We start from the raw sequence: 16523 nt of genomic DNA, 5'->3' as shown, positions 1-16523 counted from the left end.
GAGCGGCCTGGGAGGCTCTCACTTCTGATTGGTTTAGCTCTCGCGAAGGCGGGAAGGCGAGGAGCCGTACGGGCAGGCGATTGGCTCGCTTCCCTGTCATTCACCCCGCTGAGCGGCGCGCGGGGCGCGGGAAGGGAGGGGGCGGTGCTGCGCAGGCGCCGCCGGCGCCATTGACGCCAGAGGCGCGCGCGGCGGTGACGCGGGTGGCGGAGCCGCTGGAAGCGCCGCCCGGAGCCGGGAAGAGCTGGAAGCGGCGCCAGGTCAGTGCCGGCCCCGGGGAGCGGGGTGGTGCCTGCGGCCCGCGGAGGCCCCCGGCCCGGCGCTTGGGTGCCACAGAGCGGCCCGCGGGGCCCGTGCTCCCCGCACGTTGTGCCCGTCTGGGCCCCTTCCATGCCTTGGCTCCTTCCCACCGTCTGCCGTTCCTCCTGCGGTGTTTGTTGAGGCTTTTTCTTTGTTTTGTTTTGTCTTTTTTTTTTTTTTTAAGAGGTGCTGCTGACCTCCTCCTGTCCTACAGAAACCAACACAGTTCGATGCTTAAACCTCACACATAGAATGCGTAGGGAATGGGAAGCTGTGCAGACGGCAGAGGGATTCTCCACTCTGGCGGTAAAGCTTAGTCTGCTGCTGTAGTCCAGGAGGTCTGTGTAGTTTGTCATTTGAAGGGAGATGCAGGGCTATGGGCGTCTGAGGAGTAGCTGACTGGCAGAGCGAGCCCATTCCTGTTTGCCAGGTTTGAGCCAACCAGCCAGCGGTGTAGCCATTCAGTTTGCCAGGTCAGCAAGGTGAGGCTTGTGGGGTTTTTTTCTTTTTTTGGTTATTTTGTGGGTGGGTTTTTTTTGTTTGGTGGGGTTTTTCTGTGTTTTAATTTTCTTCTGGCGTCAGGAACGTGCTGGTTCCCTGAGAAGCAGGAGAACATCACATCTCATAGTGGCTCCGAGCTGTTGTTAAATGGGTCCAGCTGTCAGGCTTCTGCCATTCCAAGCAGCTGAGAACGAACAGGGAAGATCAGCATTCTGAGAAGGGTGTTCAGCCGTGCACATCTAAGGTGCATTTTCATGAAGTGTAGGTGGTTTGATATTTTTCATCCATGAAAGGTGGAGATTTTTCTTTCATCCTTTCCAATGTAGTGGTATCCTCTCTTACCTGCTGGTTTTGTTGCTTGTCAGAATTCTCCACCAGCTCATTAAACTGCTGAAAAATGTCGCAAAAAGGGGAGAGAAAACAAAGAGTTGTGTTTTTCTACTGTTAAGTGATTGGTTTGGTGCAGGAGAGCTGGCATGAGTGGGGGCAGAGCCATGTGCCTGGGAGAGGAGCACATGTCTTTATGGCAGGAATGAGGCTTGATGGGAATTGCATTCCTGCCTTCCACTTCCTGTGACATACAGCTCCCTTTCTCACGGGATGCCTTAGGAGATTCTTCTAAACAAGAAACTCTCTTAATTAAAGCTAATCTGATGTCTTGTTACTTAGTTTCTTTGTTTCTTTATTGCTTCTATCCACAGTAGATACACACTTGCACTCCGATGCACTAAAACTGTACTGAATCCAATACTTCCGTAGTGTTTCATTGTCTTTCTGGAATTTCCAAAAGACAATATTACATCACCTATCATGATGAAAAGCGTGGTGTTCCAGGGTTTATTGAATCCATAATGTGAAAAGCAATTACTGCTTTTTTCCTCTCAGAAACCTAGAAAGGAATGCTGGTGTTAAGCCCACTGTGCTTTGGTGTAATTATGACTTCCTAGGCTTGATATGTGAGAGAAGTGATCTTACTTTCTTCCCTTTAAACAAACTCCCAAAACCTTACAACTGCATTATGTGAGGGCCAATGCTTACACATCTCCAAAATAACACATATTCTGGTGTGTTCAGATCAGAGTGTAAACTGTAAGGGGTTCTGGTGTCCATAGTTAAAATCTTCTAGTGGCTTCACATTACAGTTGAGTCAATTTTGCCACCATGTGGGGAAAGCTCGCTCATCTACATCCTTAGCCATGCATTCTTTTCTCTGCTTTGTGTTGGCTCTAGTCTGGTAACATAAATGATACAATTCTTGAACTTTTCCCCTTTGCCCTCTCTGAAATATCCCACTTTTTTATTTTGGCATGTTAGTTTCTCACTTTTTATCAACTTGATTCACATTGCTGCATGAACAGTGAACTGTCAGAATTAGGACAGCAGGGTGGGGCTTGTGGCTAAAGGCAAGGAAGGAAATGATTTCCTCATGGGAGGGAAGGGGCCATTTGACTTAAGCTGTAACAGGAAGTTTCATCCATTTGTATACATGCACACAGGTGGTCCTTGATTTTCCTGACACCTTGCTATTGTTTATGCTGGGTTAAGATCATAAAAGTGATTGAGAATTACATCTTGAGCCTGCATTGTTGAATTTCTGCCTCGTGTGGTCAGACCTTGTGGCCTTATTACACCTGGCTCCATGTATTTTTACTTGTGAAATTAGGAGAAAATGCCCTCCTTTCAGGCAGGCCCCTCAGCCTTTCTGTGTGCAGCTGCAGCACAACTTTTCATCCTGAATGAAGAAAACCCTTTGGTATCTGTGGCCTCCTGGCTTCAGTTTATGGAAAGCCAACAATAAGATGGGATTTAAGTGAAAGCAGATGGTTCTTTTCTGCCCTAATATTTCAAGGCAGGTCTTGCAGTGAAAATACACTATTTCTCATCAAGATATAGTGCAGGAGGAAGGCTGAGCAGCAGTGTTCTTGAACTTTCCAGGGAATGAAACTCAGTGAGCTCCTGATAAAATGCCAGAAGACTTTGGCTTTGCAACTGATGTGGGATAAAGGCAGTTCCGGGCTCAATACAGAGAGAAGCAAGTAAAAACAAGACTTGAAAGTGGAAGATTCTGTGCCCCTTTCTGGAAAGGATGAGTAGTGTCTGAGGTTACATTGTACAGACATTGAAAGTCTTGATGGCATGTTTTCCCACTGTAGTTCTGAAATGTATGCCTTCTCTCCCTGTTCTCAGGAAGATTCAGAATTGCTTCTCGTAGCTTAACCTCATCATCTTCTGAAAGACAGAATTTTAAATTTGGTTAGAGTGAGAGGCTACAAAACCGGGATCTGGTGTTTGCAAGTGACACCTGGAGCAGGATATGGCATGCACTGGCTCCAGGAAGCCTGTTGTACCTGCCACATTTACAGGTGAGGGGATTCTCCTATTATAACCTGATTTTGATTTTACCTCAAGAAACTGTGTCAGTGGTGTAAGGAAGTAACTTTTTTTTTTTTTCCCTTTCTTAAAAATCTTGTGTCGGAATCTTGGAGAAACATTTTCCAAGCAAATCAGCAAAAGCTGGTTTCAAAGACTTAGTGAAAAACAGCACTAACTATATAAATGTGGGGAAAAATAGGAAGCACCTGTGCAAGTGTTAACAGTATGTCTGATAGATTAGGTTCACAGCCAAACCTGCAACTCCAAATTTTCCTCCAAAAGAGATCTGTGGTGTTATAAAGGGTTTGTGTATCCGTGTGAGTCTGAAGAGCAGTCTGCTTCCTTTCTTAAGATTCTGCTTTTAAAGATCCTTTGTCAAATATATGAATAGTGAGACCATTACATTTTCTGGGTAAAATTAATGTAAGTCTCAAAAAGTTACAAGTTGAAACAGAATGATCAACATTTGTAGTATTGGATAAAAATTCATATTAGTTCACTGGCTGATGACTTCATATTTTCAAGTACCAGTTTCATCTACATTGTAGCTTCTAGGTTATAACCCTTCTAGCACTTTTCGTCTCACTTTTAGTCAAGAAAAGCAGGAAGAAAAACAGATCTAACTTCATTAGCGCAATTCCTGTTAGAGTTCATTGAAATTGAAAACTCTTGAAATTGTTGTATGTGGAGAAGAATAGTTCAGTTGCTTTGATGTTGCATCAGAAAAATCCTGAAAGTGGAGGTGTTTGCTCAGTTGAATTTCTGGCTTCTATGTGGTCTTTGTTCCCATCATACTGAATGGGGTTTTTTTGCAGTCACTTGTTTTCGTCTTGATTTCCTTTCTGGCATCTCTGGTTATGCTGAAGGCCTCGTACATTTACTCAACCTGAGGTACAATCTTGCAGAAGGTACCCTGATTTTCTTCACCCAACAGATCTGATTGTGGTGTGTAACTGTCTCTTTTTTCAGTGTTGCCTTTTATAGACACATCAATATTAATTCTTTCAATTACAGCAATTTTAAAAACCCAGCAGATGTGTATTTAGGTTTGCTGTCCTACTGTGTTAACACAGACAGGTCTGCTTTCCTCCTGTACCCATAATACTGAATCTTATTAATGTAATTACCCAGAGCAATTCCCCAACAACTGTCTCTTTTAATAAAGTCCATGTTTAAATTTGGAATTTTTTCTTTTGGCTGTTTCTGAATATGGTTCTGTCCAGTGTGCCTTATTATTGATGCTGTAGGTGCTTACTGGCATAGCTGAGTATCTTGGCCATTGATTTTTTTTTTTTTTTCCTGAAAATGTTCCTTGATGTTCATAAATTATTAAGGTCAGTTCAGACATTATTATGAAACATATGCACGTCCATTAAAACCTTGTTAAAAGGTGTTACCATATTTCTTTGCACATGTAATTAATTCAGGCTTGACTTACTGCTTCAGGGGAAGGTGAAATCATTGCTCAAGGATGCAACAGTACAGTCCCCTGGTTTTGAATTTTGTGAGCTGTATTGGCGTGTTTTTTGCCTGGTGGAAGATGGTAAGAATTTGCAGTTTAGGGATTAAAAGCCTTGGATTCTTCATGGGCTAGACATAAGCTTGGCCTGGTGAGATCTGGCAGCTGTATGCACTTGGCTTTGGTTTATTTTTCCCCTCAAAGATGGCACTAGTCAGTTGTTTGTTTCACCCAAAGGCTGTCCTCTGCAGGATTTAGAACTTCACCTGTGTTAATCCACTTTTTGAAGTAGAGGATAACAGGAAAGAATGGTTTCTGGTATTTTCAGGATGCTTGTATTTCCATATATTCCCAGCTGGAAGGAAACCAGTATCACAGTCAAGAAGCCCTCTGTGACCTGACATAGAAGGTACATATGGACATAGAAGATTTGGACATCACTCAAAATCTCCAGCAGAGGAGAAGAAATTGTGTTAAAACTCCTAGTCCCACTAGATGAAAAAGAATATTTTCTAGTGATTGACACTAAGAAATATTATTAAATCTCTGACTGTTGCTGAAAACTCTCAGAGCTGGTTTTATTTATTGACCCCTTGTAGGTCTCTGTTTAAGCTGTTTGAGTGCATAATTCAGGAAATTGTTCTTTAAACCTGTTTTGGAAGTGTCTGTGGAAATCTGCAGCTGTCTTATCAATGCAGAGGAAGTGCTTTCCATCAGCTCTCAGATGAGGTATCCAGAGTGAGATGTGCTTATTTAAAAACACTTTTCTCCTTTTTTTTATTCCAGCTGATATTCTGAAGGTCACTGTGCCCCATGCAAGTTGCATCACCAAGTTTTTCTGCAAGGAAGTTTTAGGGAAAGTGAATTGTTGAGAAGAGAAGGTTGTCTGCTCTTCAAATCAGCACTTAAAAAGCTTTTGACTTTAAAAATTTTAGTTTTTAAATCTCCTGGGGTGCCGGGTTTTATTTAAAATTGATCTTTACGTTCATTCTTTACTGTGCTTTAACTCTGAATAAGATTTAATCAATTTGAATATATCAAGGCTTCTTTCCAGCTTCTGCATTGACGTTGTTTTATAGTGTCAGTATGTTGCTGACAGATACAGTCAAAACCAAGATTTATCTTTAAGTGACTGAAAGACGGAAAAAATACCAACAGAATGAAGTTGATCTTAAAGGACAGTATCCTGTGACAGTATTTCGATTCGGTCTGGCTTAGAGATTCCAAAATACTGCATGGCTAACTCTTGATGGGGCATCTTTTATTGCTAACACTTTTACCTTCAATGAAAAGCTCTATAAAGCTCTCCTTTGTGTGAGATAAATCACTGTGTATCTGGCATACAAGAGAAAGCTGACTGACTCTAGAAGTACTTGTTTCATGGTTAATTTGTGGTGTGATAGACGTATTTTAATTGAATTTCCTTAAAGGGAAGCTGTAGCTGGACATCCAGGCATTGTTTTCTGTAAGCTATTTTCAGCCTGCACACCAGCAGTCAACAAACTCAGTTAATTTCAGTTTGAACACTGTGAATACCGTTTGGCCCTAAGTTAGAGGAAAAGAAAAGCTTAAGCGGGGAGGTGTTTTAGAAGAAAAACACGAAGGTGGTTTTTTTCTTATCCAACAGGCAGAAAAGACAGGATCATCTTAATTTACTTACTGTGAAGCTTCACATTCCACAGCCTAATTGCTTTGCAGTTGCACTGGCCATAACCATTGGGAGGAACATCCCTCCTCAGTGGCAGAAGAGGGTAGGGGTAGAAGAGGAGTAAAGCTTCAGTGGGTAATGTTACACTTTTCTGAAAGGACACTGTTTCTCATTAGAAAAAAAAATCCAAGCAGGCCACTGGGATAAATGATCACAGATTTTGGAGAAGTCTTAGCTGATGAAAGTGAGTCAGCAGCTGCTGGGTTACATGCAGAGCTGGTGATCTCTGGGGAATGTCTTAGTGTGGGGAGTGTAGAAAAGTTGTGTAATGGTGTTTGCCAAAGGGCCTATCACAGGTTTTATGATAGCGATGGAAAAAACAGGATACTCATCCAGGTCCTTTCTTCTGCTGTCGCTTTCTGCTTTCCTTTGTTTGATAGGCTTGAATACTGGGGAGATATGCATACAGTGTGTGCAACATCTAATGGAAGTGAAAATTGAGATTGGCAGAGTTTTGCAATTCATCATATTAGTTCACAGATGAAAATTGAGTAGCAATAATAAAGAAATGGAAATTAGGGTGTGGGGGGGTTTTTCTTTAGTGGAAGAACCTTTTGCTTAAGAAATGGTTACTCATGTCCTAAACTAACATAGGAAACTCATACTGAACAAGATAATTCAGAGTCTTATTTGATGTTAACTGGAAGTGCAGCTTTCTGAGTGGGTATTTCAAAAGCACCTCTAATACTTTGTTCTTACCTTGAATCCCTGCTGTTGTCTGTGAGCTAAATCTGACAGGGGGTGACAATGTGAGAGATTCCTTGCATGTGATCCTATATATGTTGCCATGTATGTCACAGAAACTTGTAATAGTCGTGATCATTTGTGCCATTTGATGTTAAGGTGAAGGAAAGTGAAGTGAAAATACAGTACTTAGAAGTGATTGTCTTGTCACAGACAGCCTGGTTAAGTGATGGTAAGTAGCTCAAAGGATACTTCATGGAATACTTTCTTCTTTTTTAAACACATTGTCACTTCATGTTGGGTATGTCTTGATTTTTGCTTCATTTATTATGCTACATTCTTCATGGGCTTTTAAAGTCTGAGTGTGGGACTTTAAATGAAGGCTCAGTCCTTTTTAAGGGCCTATTTGCTCATACAAGAAGAAGGCTGAAGCAGTTTGTAGTGCAGGAGTTGGTAGTGCTAATGGTTTTCATACTGCAGATAGTTGTCTGAGGTCTGTTTATCAGAAAGTATCTGTTCTCATGGTGCAGCTGGGAGCTTTTGCTTGAGTGCATACCAGCCTGTACAGCGAGCTGTCCTCGTACTGCATCTCTGCCCAGGGATGGCTGAGGTGTTAAACCAGACAGGGCTGCTTACAGTGGGATCAAGTGATGTCAGCTGAGGCCATAAGACTCCTCTCCTGGGCTGTCTTAGGACCTTTCTTGCTGTAGCCATTTTCTTCTTTTCCCAATTTACAAGTCTCAGCTATCCCAAAACTGTCTTTTGGAGCTCAGCTTGAAGACAGCTTTCTTAGTCTAGCTGTGTTGGCTGTGACTGAATAGAAATGAAATGTGCTGTATGTTTTGGTACCAATTTCTTGTGTGCTTTTTAAAAAGTTTTACATGATTTTGTTTTGAATGAGAGGTACCATTTCCTATTTCTATTTCTGTAGCATTATTGACACCTAGGGAGACAGTAAGGGCTTGGGAAAGGGAAATGGAAAACACCCCATCCTTTTCTTACCTGTAAGTAAGATAAATAGAAAGTCTGGAAGACCAGAAGACTAGTTAAGAATTCATCTGCCTTTTTTTCCTTGCAGTATACATGAAGTCCAAGATCTGAACCTGCTATGACTGACCCAGACGTCCTCACTGAGGTTCCCGCAGCTCTCAAACGCCTTGCCAAATATGTGGTGCGTGGCTTTTATGGCATTGAGCATGCTTTGGCTCTGGACATCCTCATCAGGAACCCCTGCGTGAAGGAGGAGGACATGCTAGAGCTCCTGAAGTTTGACAGGAAGCAGCTGAGGGCTGTCCTCAACACCCTCAAGGGTGACAAGTTCATCAAATGCAGGATGAGGGTCGAGACAGCTCCCGATGGCAAAACCACACGCCATAACTATTACTTCATCAACTACCGCCTGCTGGTGAACGTGGTCAAGTATAAGCTGGACCACATGCGCCGCAGGATCGAGACCGATGAGAGAGACTCCACCAATCGTGCCTCTTTTAAGTGCCCCATTTGCTTCAGCACTTTCACAGATTTGGAGGCCAACCAGCTGTTTGACCCCAGGACAGGTAAGGGTACAGGTAACAGAGTGCTCTTGATGTCTCCTGTGGTTCTAAGTGCTGGACTTTAAGGAGACAGAGCCTTAGGAAAATTCTCTTTGAGTTTGGCCAGAGCTAGAGGGCACTCTGTTGCTGCAGGTGGTAAATGTTTGAGCAAAATACAAAAGCAGTGTATACAGACTTAACACAGACTGTACAGACAAACAGCACTCTTGGTGAAGTGCTTTTGAGTGACAAGCAGTAGAGAAATGGAAGCCTTAAAGTCACATGCAAGGGTGAATAAGGCAATCTGTCCTTGTTGGAAGCTGACGGCTTTTTGGTATAACCTGGTCTTGCCCATGAACTGTAAGACTTCCAGGTAGTTTGCAGAGAGGGCATATGTAGAGTTGACTTTAGTTGGTCATGCAAGGAGTGAGTTGTTACTGTTTAATATTCTCCTAGCCTAGTGCATTATACTGCACAACCCTGTTTCCTGGTGTAAGGCAGTCTCACGAAAGTTAAAAGAAATTACTTACAGACTTGTTTGTGGTTGGGAGTAAACAAGATTCTTATTCATGTATAAGTCTCAGTGGAAGTGTGTATCTGTCTCATGCATATGAAATGAGAGTCTTTCCTGGGTGTCATTGTCTACTTTGTGCTACTGTGCCAGGGAATAAAAGGAGGAACACCTGCACCTGATGAGATTGTTTTGCTAGTCTAATCTGGGATTATTTTGGGGGGAAGGCAGAGAGGCTAGGTGTTAATTTACTTTTTAAGTTTTTCCTTTTGAATTTTCTGTCCTGATCTTACTTTTTCAGAAAAGTAAGAGGACAAAAGTCAGGACAGCTCTTGGACACATTTAGGTGTGATGTTTTGTGTCAGTTAACATAATGAGAAACTGTAAATTTGACTCTTCAGGAACATTGAAGCTTTTAATCTAGGGTTACTGATGTCTAACCTGCAAAGTGCAAATGCCCAGTAGATGTTCAGCCTATCATTTTCCCTTTTTCCTGCCTCCAAAGTTAAAAAGCTGTGAAACTCCTTTTACTTGAGCAACCGTGAAGATGTTACTTAGTTCTGGAGAAGCAAAATCCACTAAGTCAAGTAACAATTGTTGATAAAATTCAGTGCAACTCGCTGAGTAGAAATTGCTTCCTTGTGGAGGACCAAACCAGCAGTGCCAGCACAAAAGTTCTGTGCTCACCACTGAGTGTAGAAGCTCTATGTGCTGTCCACAGTTAATGACTGTCTGTGGTGGCTATGGTTGAGTGTGTTGGGCTGAAGGGAAATAGTGCTTTTGTAGCTTGCATTGGTACGGGGAGAGTAGAGAACCTGTGCAGAGAGCACACACAGTGGCAAGTGTGAGACACTGATTCCAGGGGGACCTGTAGCATTTTGTAAAGGCCTGTGGCCATTGCCTCCCAGCCTGTGTGGGCAGTGAGTTCTGACAGCAAAGAACTGCCTGTCAAGGAGGTGCTGAAAATAATAACGCTGGAATTTGGCTTTGATACCAAGGCCAGGAACTGATAAGGTTAACTAAGGGTCTGTCTGCAGTACAGGCACTGGCTGTGTCCACAATGTGAAATCATTCACTGGCACATGGAGTGTTTTATTTTCTGATGGAGGAAAAGGCTGAGTGCTGTTTTCTCAGCAATTCCCAGGAGCTGAGTTCTGTCAGTATTTGTGCAATAACAAGATTGTCAGTTTACCTCCACTTACTTTCAGTAAGAGCATATCTGCCTAGAATTGATGTATATTCTGTTTCTATTTATATTATTTTTTAACTTCATCTAAATAGTGTACAATGATACTGTTGTATGGCTGCTTTATATTGTAGTGGATTGTGTTGTCTGCACATTTCCTGCTGCTCTGGAATTCTGTATTAGAAAAGAACTGAGAGACCTTTAGGTCTTTCACAGAGGAAGCTCATGAGGTCAAGGCATGCAGAGAAACAAGGTTTGTTAGATAGTGAATAGCCATCCTTTTCCAAGAATGTCTTTAGCTCCTGTCAGTGCTAAAGATAAGCCTCTCCCACTCCTGGAAACTTGTGGCTGTACAACTGCTGAAGGGTAGCTGAAAGCCACATAGCTTCAGTCAGAGTTGACCTGAGCTGTTCTTAGACTGCAGCTTTGTTGATAAGACTTCGTGAATTAAAAGGCCTGCAGGGCCAAAATCTGTTAATCCATGGAGCAGGTAGGACATGGAAGGCATCCTCTGCACCAGTCTGGACCAAGCTGCACTTAAATTGAGAGTTTTTTCTTAAAAGATATCCTTTTTCTCTGTCTGCCTTTTGTCCTTGTCATTCAGAGACGTGTACGATTTAGATGTCCTGCGTTTTCTTCTGCTTTGCTTTCCTCTTTCATATCTACAACTCAAATGCAAATTCTGAGCAATTGTAGAATGGAAGAGTTGCTCTTACCCTTCCTTATTAGCAAGGGTGAAGAGGTTTCCAGACCCCTTCCATGACTGTGGTCATTATACTGGAATTTGTGAACTAAGAGTGCTTGTGAAGAACCTGTCCATAATTTGGGTCTGTAGAGCTCTTTAATTTTTATCACAGCATCTGTGTCTACCTCTTGGATTTAGCAGAGCTTTGTTTCTTACAGGTCAAGTGGCTCTCTTTTGGCTCTGTTCTTTATCTCTGAATAATGTTGAAATAAACGGAAGTGGTTTTTTTTTTCATCAGAAAATGTGATTATTGATGGTTTTGGAGGGTAGATGTATGTCTGCTGAGAGAAAATAATTGATAATAAGAAGGGTATGTTTTCAGGGCATGTAGGTACAGATGTGCTTTTGACTGCTTTTCACTTAACTTGGGAAAAATACTTTGAACAGAGTAGCGTGTTTGCCACTAAAGTAATTTTAAATGTAGATTTTAAATAGTATAAGTGTTACTTTGAGAGTGTGTTCTCTCTGTTTTTAAAAGCATTATAAGATTTTTTTCTCCATCCCTTTTTGTGCCATCAAATATCTCAACCCAAAAAAAGCTCCGAAGACTTCCTATGCTGTCACAGGTTGAACAACTCTTATCTGGTACTTCAAGGAAGTTCAAGGACAGGATGTGAGACAATGAAAGGCAAGATGACACAAAAAACTGGAGTTTCCCTGCTTCAGCTCACAAGGGGATCTTTTAAAAAGTGAAAAGAAATGCATGCTGTGTTGGAGGAGTTGCTTGGTTGTATGACCAGTGAGTGTCTCCTAACTCTGAGGATGGCATGCCCAGGTCAGGAGTTGTAGCCCCATCTGTTCTGCGTGAGGAGCTTGAAAAGGAGATCTCCAGCTGTCACACTTTCTCCTCAGTGGTGTTTTTTACTGTTGCCTCCAAAGAAGTGGTATCAGTAACCTCTGGGTTTAGAGGCAAATAGCTTGAACACAGCACGATTTTATTGTGCGAAAGTTCGCAATGGAAGCTTGTAGCAAACCTTAGAAGAACTTTCTGATTGAAGAGTTTGTCAATTTGCAGTTTGCCTATTGATGGGAATTAGTGCAGACTGGGTTGTTACAGGCTGAGCAGGCACTTTTGCAAGCGTTTTGTAATCTACAGGAGGGAAAATACTAACGCTGTATGAATGAAGTGTTACTTCGAGCTTTGTGTTCCAGATGGGATGACTGAGAAAGGAAAAAGATTGTTGTTTTCCTGAAAGATCCTAGTATAAGCACTTGATCCTTGCCTTTTACCTGTATCATCATCTGCTGTCTGACCATACTGTGGTATTTCATCACTCCTGATTCCACATGTGGAAGCTCAAAGCTTGCTGCTGCTGTTGTGATGAAACCTTATGCAGGTGGAAAACTGAAGCTATTCCCCTGAACAAGATAAGGGGCTGTCTCTTGAGGCAGGGGGTGTACCAGGAAAGAGTTTAACTGAGGAGCAGTAAGAAAAGCCAGCTGTGAGATGCATGATGTGAATAACACTGCTGGACTCGGTCTACTGCTGGGCCTGGGCTGACAGTGGACACATAAGGGAGCACTGGGTCTTCCTGTTTCACCTAGAGATCGGATGCTACATTAGTCTCTTAAACCTATGGGAAGAATTTTCGTCTCTGTGCTTTTAAATGTAGAAGCTGCAGAAATTTGGGTTCTTTAGGCCAATCCCTTGAATCGCAGATCAATCTAAACAACTCGATACCATCTTGTGGATTGGCTTTTTGGAGAATTAAATCCGCCCACGTGCCTTCAGTGGAGTGCGGGGGAAGGAGGGCAAGAGCTGCATTTCTCACCCGGTAGAGGGCTCTGTCTTTTCTCTCTACAGATGGGCTTGGGTTGATTAATCAATGGAATGTCACAACACTGGAAATTATGTTAATGGGTGTGTGTTTCTGTAGTGTGATTAATTGAATCTGAATGGAGAAGGTCTCTGATGTATCCTATTGTCATACCCTAATCATATTTGTAAATCTAGTGAAGTGTTGGAGTTAACTGTCAAATTCAAGGTCAGTTTGAAAGAAAGTATGTGAGTAGAAACTGCAAAAGGGAGAGTGAGGTGTAAGTGAAGGAGTGGCAGAAATGAGATTCTGCAGTGCATCACACTGGTATTCAGTCCTGGATTTCCTTAGGTAGTCTAAATACCAAATTGTATCAGTATACTCACCAGTGTAGCAAGTGTATTTGATGTTAGAAAGTCTAAGGCTAGATGAAGTAGTTTTTCCACTGTTCTCTTCTACCTTTGCGATACAATTTCTACCCAGTCTTGTGTTTCTTTCACTTCTGTTACTGTGAAGAAAAATATTGACGTTACCAGTACATCGTAATTACAGTTGATCTCTCATGTACATCTATACATTGTGTCCTCACCATAATATTCAGTTAGATAAGGTGCGAACAGTAGTGGAAAGAAAAGGATGGAAGACAAGTGGGTAATGTGAATTGGAAAGATGATGCTTGTTGGGATGTTTTTAATTGCAGTTGTAATCACTGAAGTATTTTGTTGCTTTTGGAAATCACAGCAGTTAACTACTTGTCTACTCTTTGTACTCCCACAGTTTGCTCTTGGTTTGGTGAATGATTTTGTGGGGATGTCTTGCTGTTCCTGAAAATGCAGTGTAATGGTAACATACTGTGTATCTGGATGCCTTTCTTATTCTGTGTACTGATAAGAAATTTAATTTAGGAAGAACAAATTGAAGGTGACAATATCAGTTTTATAGAAGGAAAGACAACACCTTGAATATCATTTTAACCCACTTGTTTTACTGTCAGCCTCTCACATGTCCTTTGTGTACTTCCTAACAGAATTGCACGTAACACATTCAGAGACTGGTTTTCTGTACCTGTCACAAGGCACCTAATATCACATTCAGGCAGCCTGTGTGCAGCTCAGTGCTTGTATGATTTGGGCCCTGTTTCTGAGATGAAAAATTTGACTAGTCTTTCATTTTTTTGCTTTGCTACTTTTGCTTTGCTACTTTTACTTTTGCTTTGCTACTTTTGCTACTGCCTTTTCTCCTGAGTGCTCAGCTCCTCACTTCACCCCCAGTGAGCTGCTCAGAACACATCTGTCTTCTCGTCTTCTTTTGAATTGCCACTTCCTCAGCCAAGTTGTATGTTAGCTTCAAAACTTCCTCATCTGATTCAAATTACTTTTGAGCCTGTCCTATCTATTTTGTTAATTTTTTATTATGCTTCCCCTTTTCCCTGCTTTTTGCCTTACCCTTTCTTGGGGAGCTCTTGTGTCCATTTCTAGTACATCTCTTTTTGTATTCTGTCCTTTCCAGCCATTAGAAAAAAAATAAATCACATGGAGCTATTTATTCTATATATTTACACAATGTAGTCAGTGCTATTTGATCTTTATGCTGTTGATTCTTGTCCTTTAAGTTCAATAATTTTCAGACATTCTGGATAGCTTTGTCTGCCACGTACTGCCATGTGTGTGCTATATGATGCTACTACTATAACAATTTACAGCTTTTAACCAGCCAAAATGAGGACTTGGCAAGTCTTAATGTAAATAGGCATACCAAAACTTCCCTTGAAAAAGAAAGAATTCAGAACAGTTCTGCTTTGAACAACTTCATGTTCTGTGAAGTTGTGGGTTTTTGTTATCATTGTTAGCTTTCCAAGTGCATAAAAACCCAACAGTGTGATTTTCCTTGACTCTACAAGCACATTTTGTTTGTCTGTGCTACCACTGAGAGCTTTTGGCAAACACCAGCAGAAGGAAACTGTCCGTGCTCTGCTTAGTTTTTCTATTTCTATTCAGATTCCTGGCAAAATCTCCAAGAGTATTCCTGTCAGCTTCACTCTGCTTCAGCTTGATAAGGTTTGGAGCCACAGGGAAAGGAAAACTGAGAAAAACGTATCAGGATTAACGCATGTTTTCCTCAAAGTAAGAATACTCTGTAGAGTGACTTAAAGGGTACATCTTTAACTCGAACTCATTCCCTGTGGGTTGGGCACCCTGTCTGGAAGGTAACCAGCTGGTCCAGCCATGGATCTCTCAGCTTGATGGAGAAACAGGTGAAGGTAGGTTTAGAACCTGTGCTATGCAGAAAATCAGGCCAGAGGACAAGCTGCTGCCTGCAGAATGCTGGCTGGTCACTTCCCTGTATTCTACACTGACCTCTGGCTGGAGTGCTGTGTCTCTTAGATTAAGAAAACCTATCTGATAAATGCATGGCCTGACTTACAGTATTGATGCCTTTTTTTTTTTAATCTGCAAAGGGCATTTTATTATTTGAGTGCACAAAGTAATTGCCCTTCAAGTAAAGGTTATCACTTTAACTTCTCTTAGCTTTGCAAATTGAAATAGATAGCAGCAAGAGGATCTCTGTAAAATCTGTGAATATTGCTAAGCCATTTTCAGTGATGAAAGCTGAACTGCAGCATTCCTATCTTTTATTCTAGTAACTTGTTCTTTTGAAACTGCATTCTTGGTAATGCTGTCTGCAAAGAGTGTTACTGTTTTAGACATGGGCATCTCTAAGTCAGATCAAGAGCTCATGGAGAATCCTGTAACTTGTATTGCAGTCTCTCTGCTGCTGGATGCAATTCAAGGGTATAGTATGTTGGCTCAGTTGGTATTTTGGTGTAGCCTTCTTGATTGAAAGAAAAAATACCGATCTACGGTTCCCACTGGGCTTCCTTTGGATAGTCCCTCTGCCCAGTTGTGCTTTTCTGTGCTTAGTGTCTGGCTTAATTTATCCAGAGTAGGACCAACAGAAGAACTCTGTCAGCTCAGAGCTGCTGAGGTTGTGCATATGTGCATGGAGAAGAAATAGTTTACTAAGAAGAGGAAAGGATTCCTCTCTTCCAGTTTATAGTGAATACATATTGAATACATATTAAATCATCTGACGCTTCTGAATGATCAATAATTTGATGTGTGTCTCATCCATTTTTTGAATGTTTAATTTACCTTTTTGAGATAAATTTCTTTGCTTAAAAATGGTGTTACAGTAATTTTAATTTAGTTGAGCTAAAAACGATCTGCACACTGAGATGAATGAGCAACGTGATATTCCTCTAGATAATAGAAAGTTGTTCTTAAGGTGCTGCCTTTTTTTTTTTTTAAACATGAAAGGTTACATTTCTCCCCTTCTCTAACTGCAAATCTATCTCAATCAGGAATGGGAAACTGTGGCATGCAATGTAGGTTAATGTTGTTGTGAAATGCCAAAGGAAATTTGGTTGATATTTTAAATTTTCTTGAATTTACTGCCTAAACTATGGCCAAGGAATAAATACATACAGGCAATTCCAGATACACATTGCAGTCTGTGATCAAGTTGCTATTTCACAGCTGAGTTACAGCCCTGCTTTGCCCTTGGAGCACCTTGCATGCCTCATTCTCCACTGATAACCTGCTGTGGCCCCCTGGCAGAGCTTATTGACTTATATCCTGTACAGTGCTCTAGAGAAATGTATTTTAAACTGCTTACTGGGCCCCTGGACTGTCTTTGTATAGCTGTACTTGGTTCTTGGCCAGAAAAAAACCTGGTGTCTATTTGGCTTTCAATTTAAGATCAGAGTA

At 41.6% G+C, this 16523-nt stretch overlaps 1 protein-coding gene across 3 annotated transcripts in view; it reads left to right on the top strand.

Annotated features, from left to right (window-relative positions):
- The first annotated feature begins 161 nt into the window (after window positions 1-161).
- GTF2E1 (general transcription factor IIE subunit 1) overlaps window positions 162-16523 on the top strand; it is a 49077-nt gene continuing 32715 nt past the window's right edge. Inside the window, exons 1-3 of one of the 3 annotated variants that reach the window (XM_042031716.1) lie at window positions 210-260; window positions 2989-3164; window positions 8104-8581. In XM_042031716.1, the coding sequence (XP_041887650.1) occupies window positions 8134-8581 (448 nt within the window). In that variant the 5' untranslated portion in view covers window positions 210-260; window positions 2989-3164; window positions 8104-8133. Of the gene's footprint in view, window positions 261-283; window positions 783-2988; window positions 3165-8103; window positions 8582-16523 lie in introns of those variants that run through there. The other 2 variants (XM_042031713.1, XM_042031715.1) reach the window with 2 other exon arrangements.

Source organism: Corvus kubaryi, unplaced genomic scaffold (assembly GCF_017639235.1).
Source record: "Corvus kubaryi isolate FWS band 111438036 unplaced genomic scaffold, C.kubaryi_AGA036_p1.0 37341, whole genome shotgun sequence".
Lineage (NCBI taxonomy): Eukaryota > Metazoa > Chordata > Aves > Passeriformes > Corvidae > Corvus > Corvus kubaryi.
Note: the sequence above shows the minus strand (reverse complement) of the source record. Positions and strands in the feature narration are given on the sequence as shown.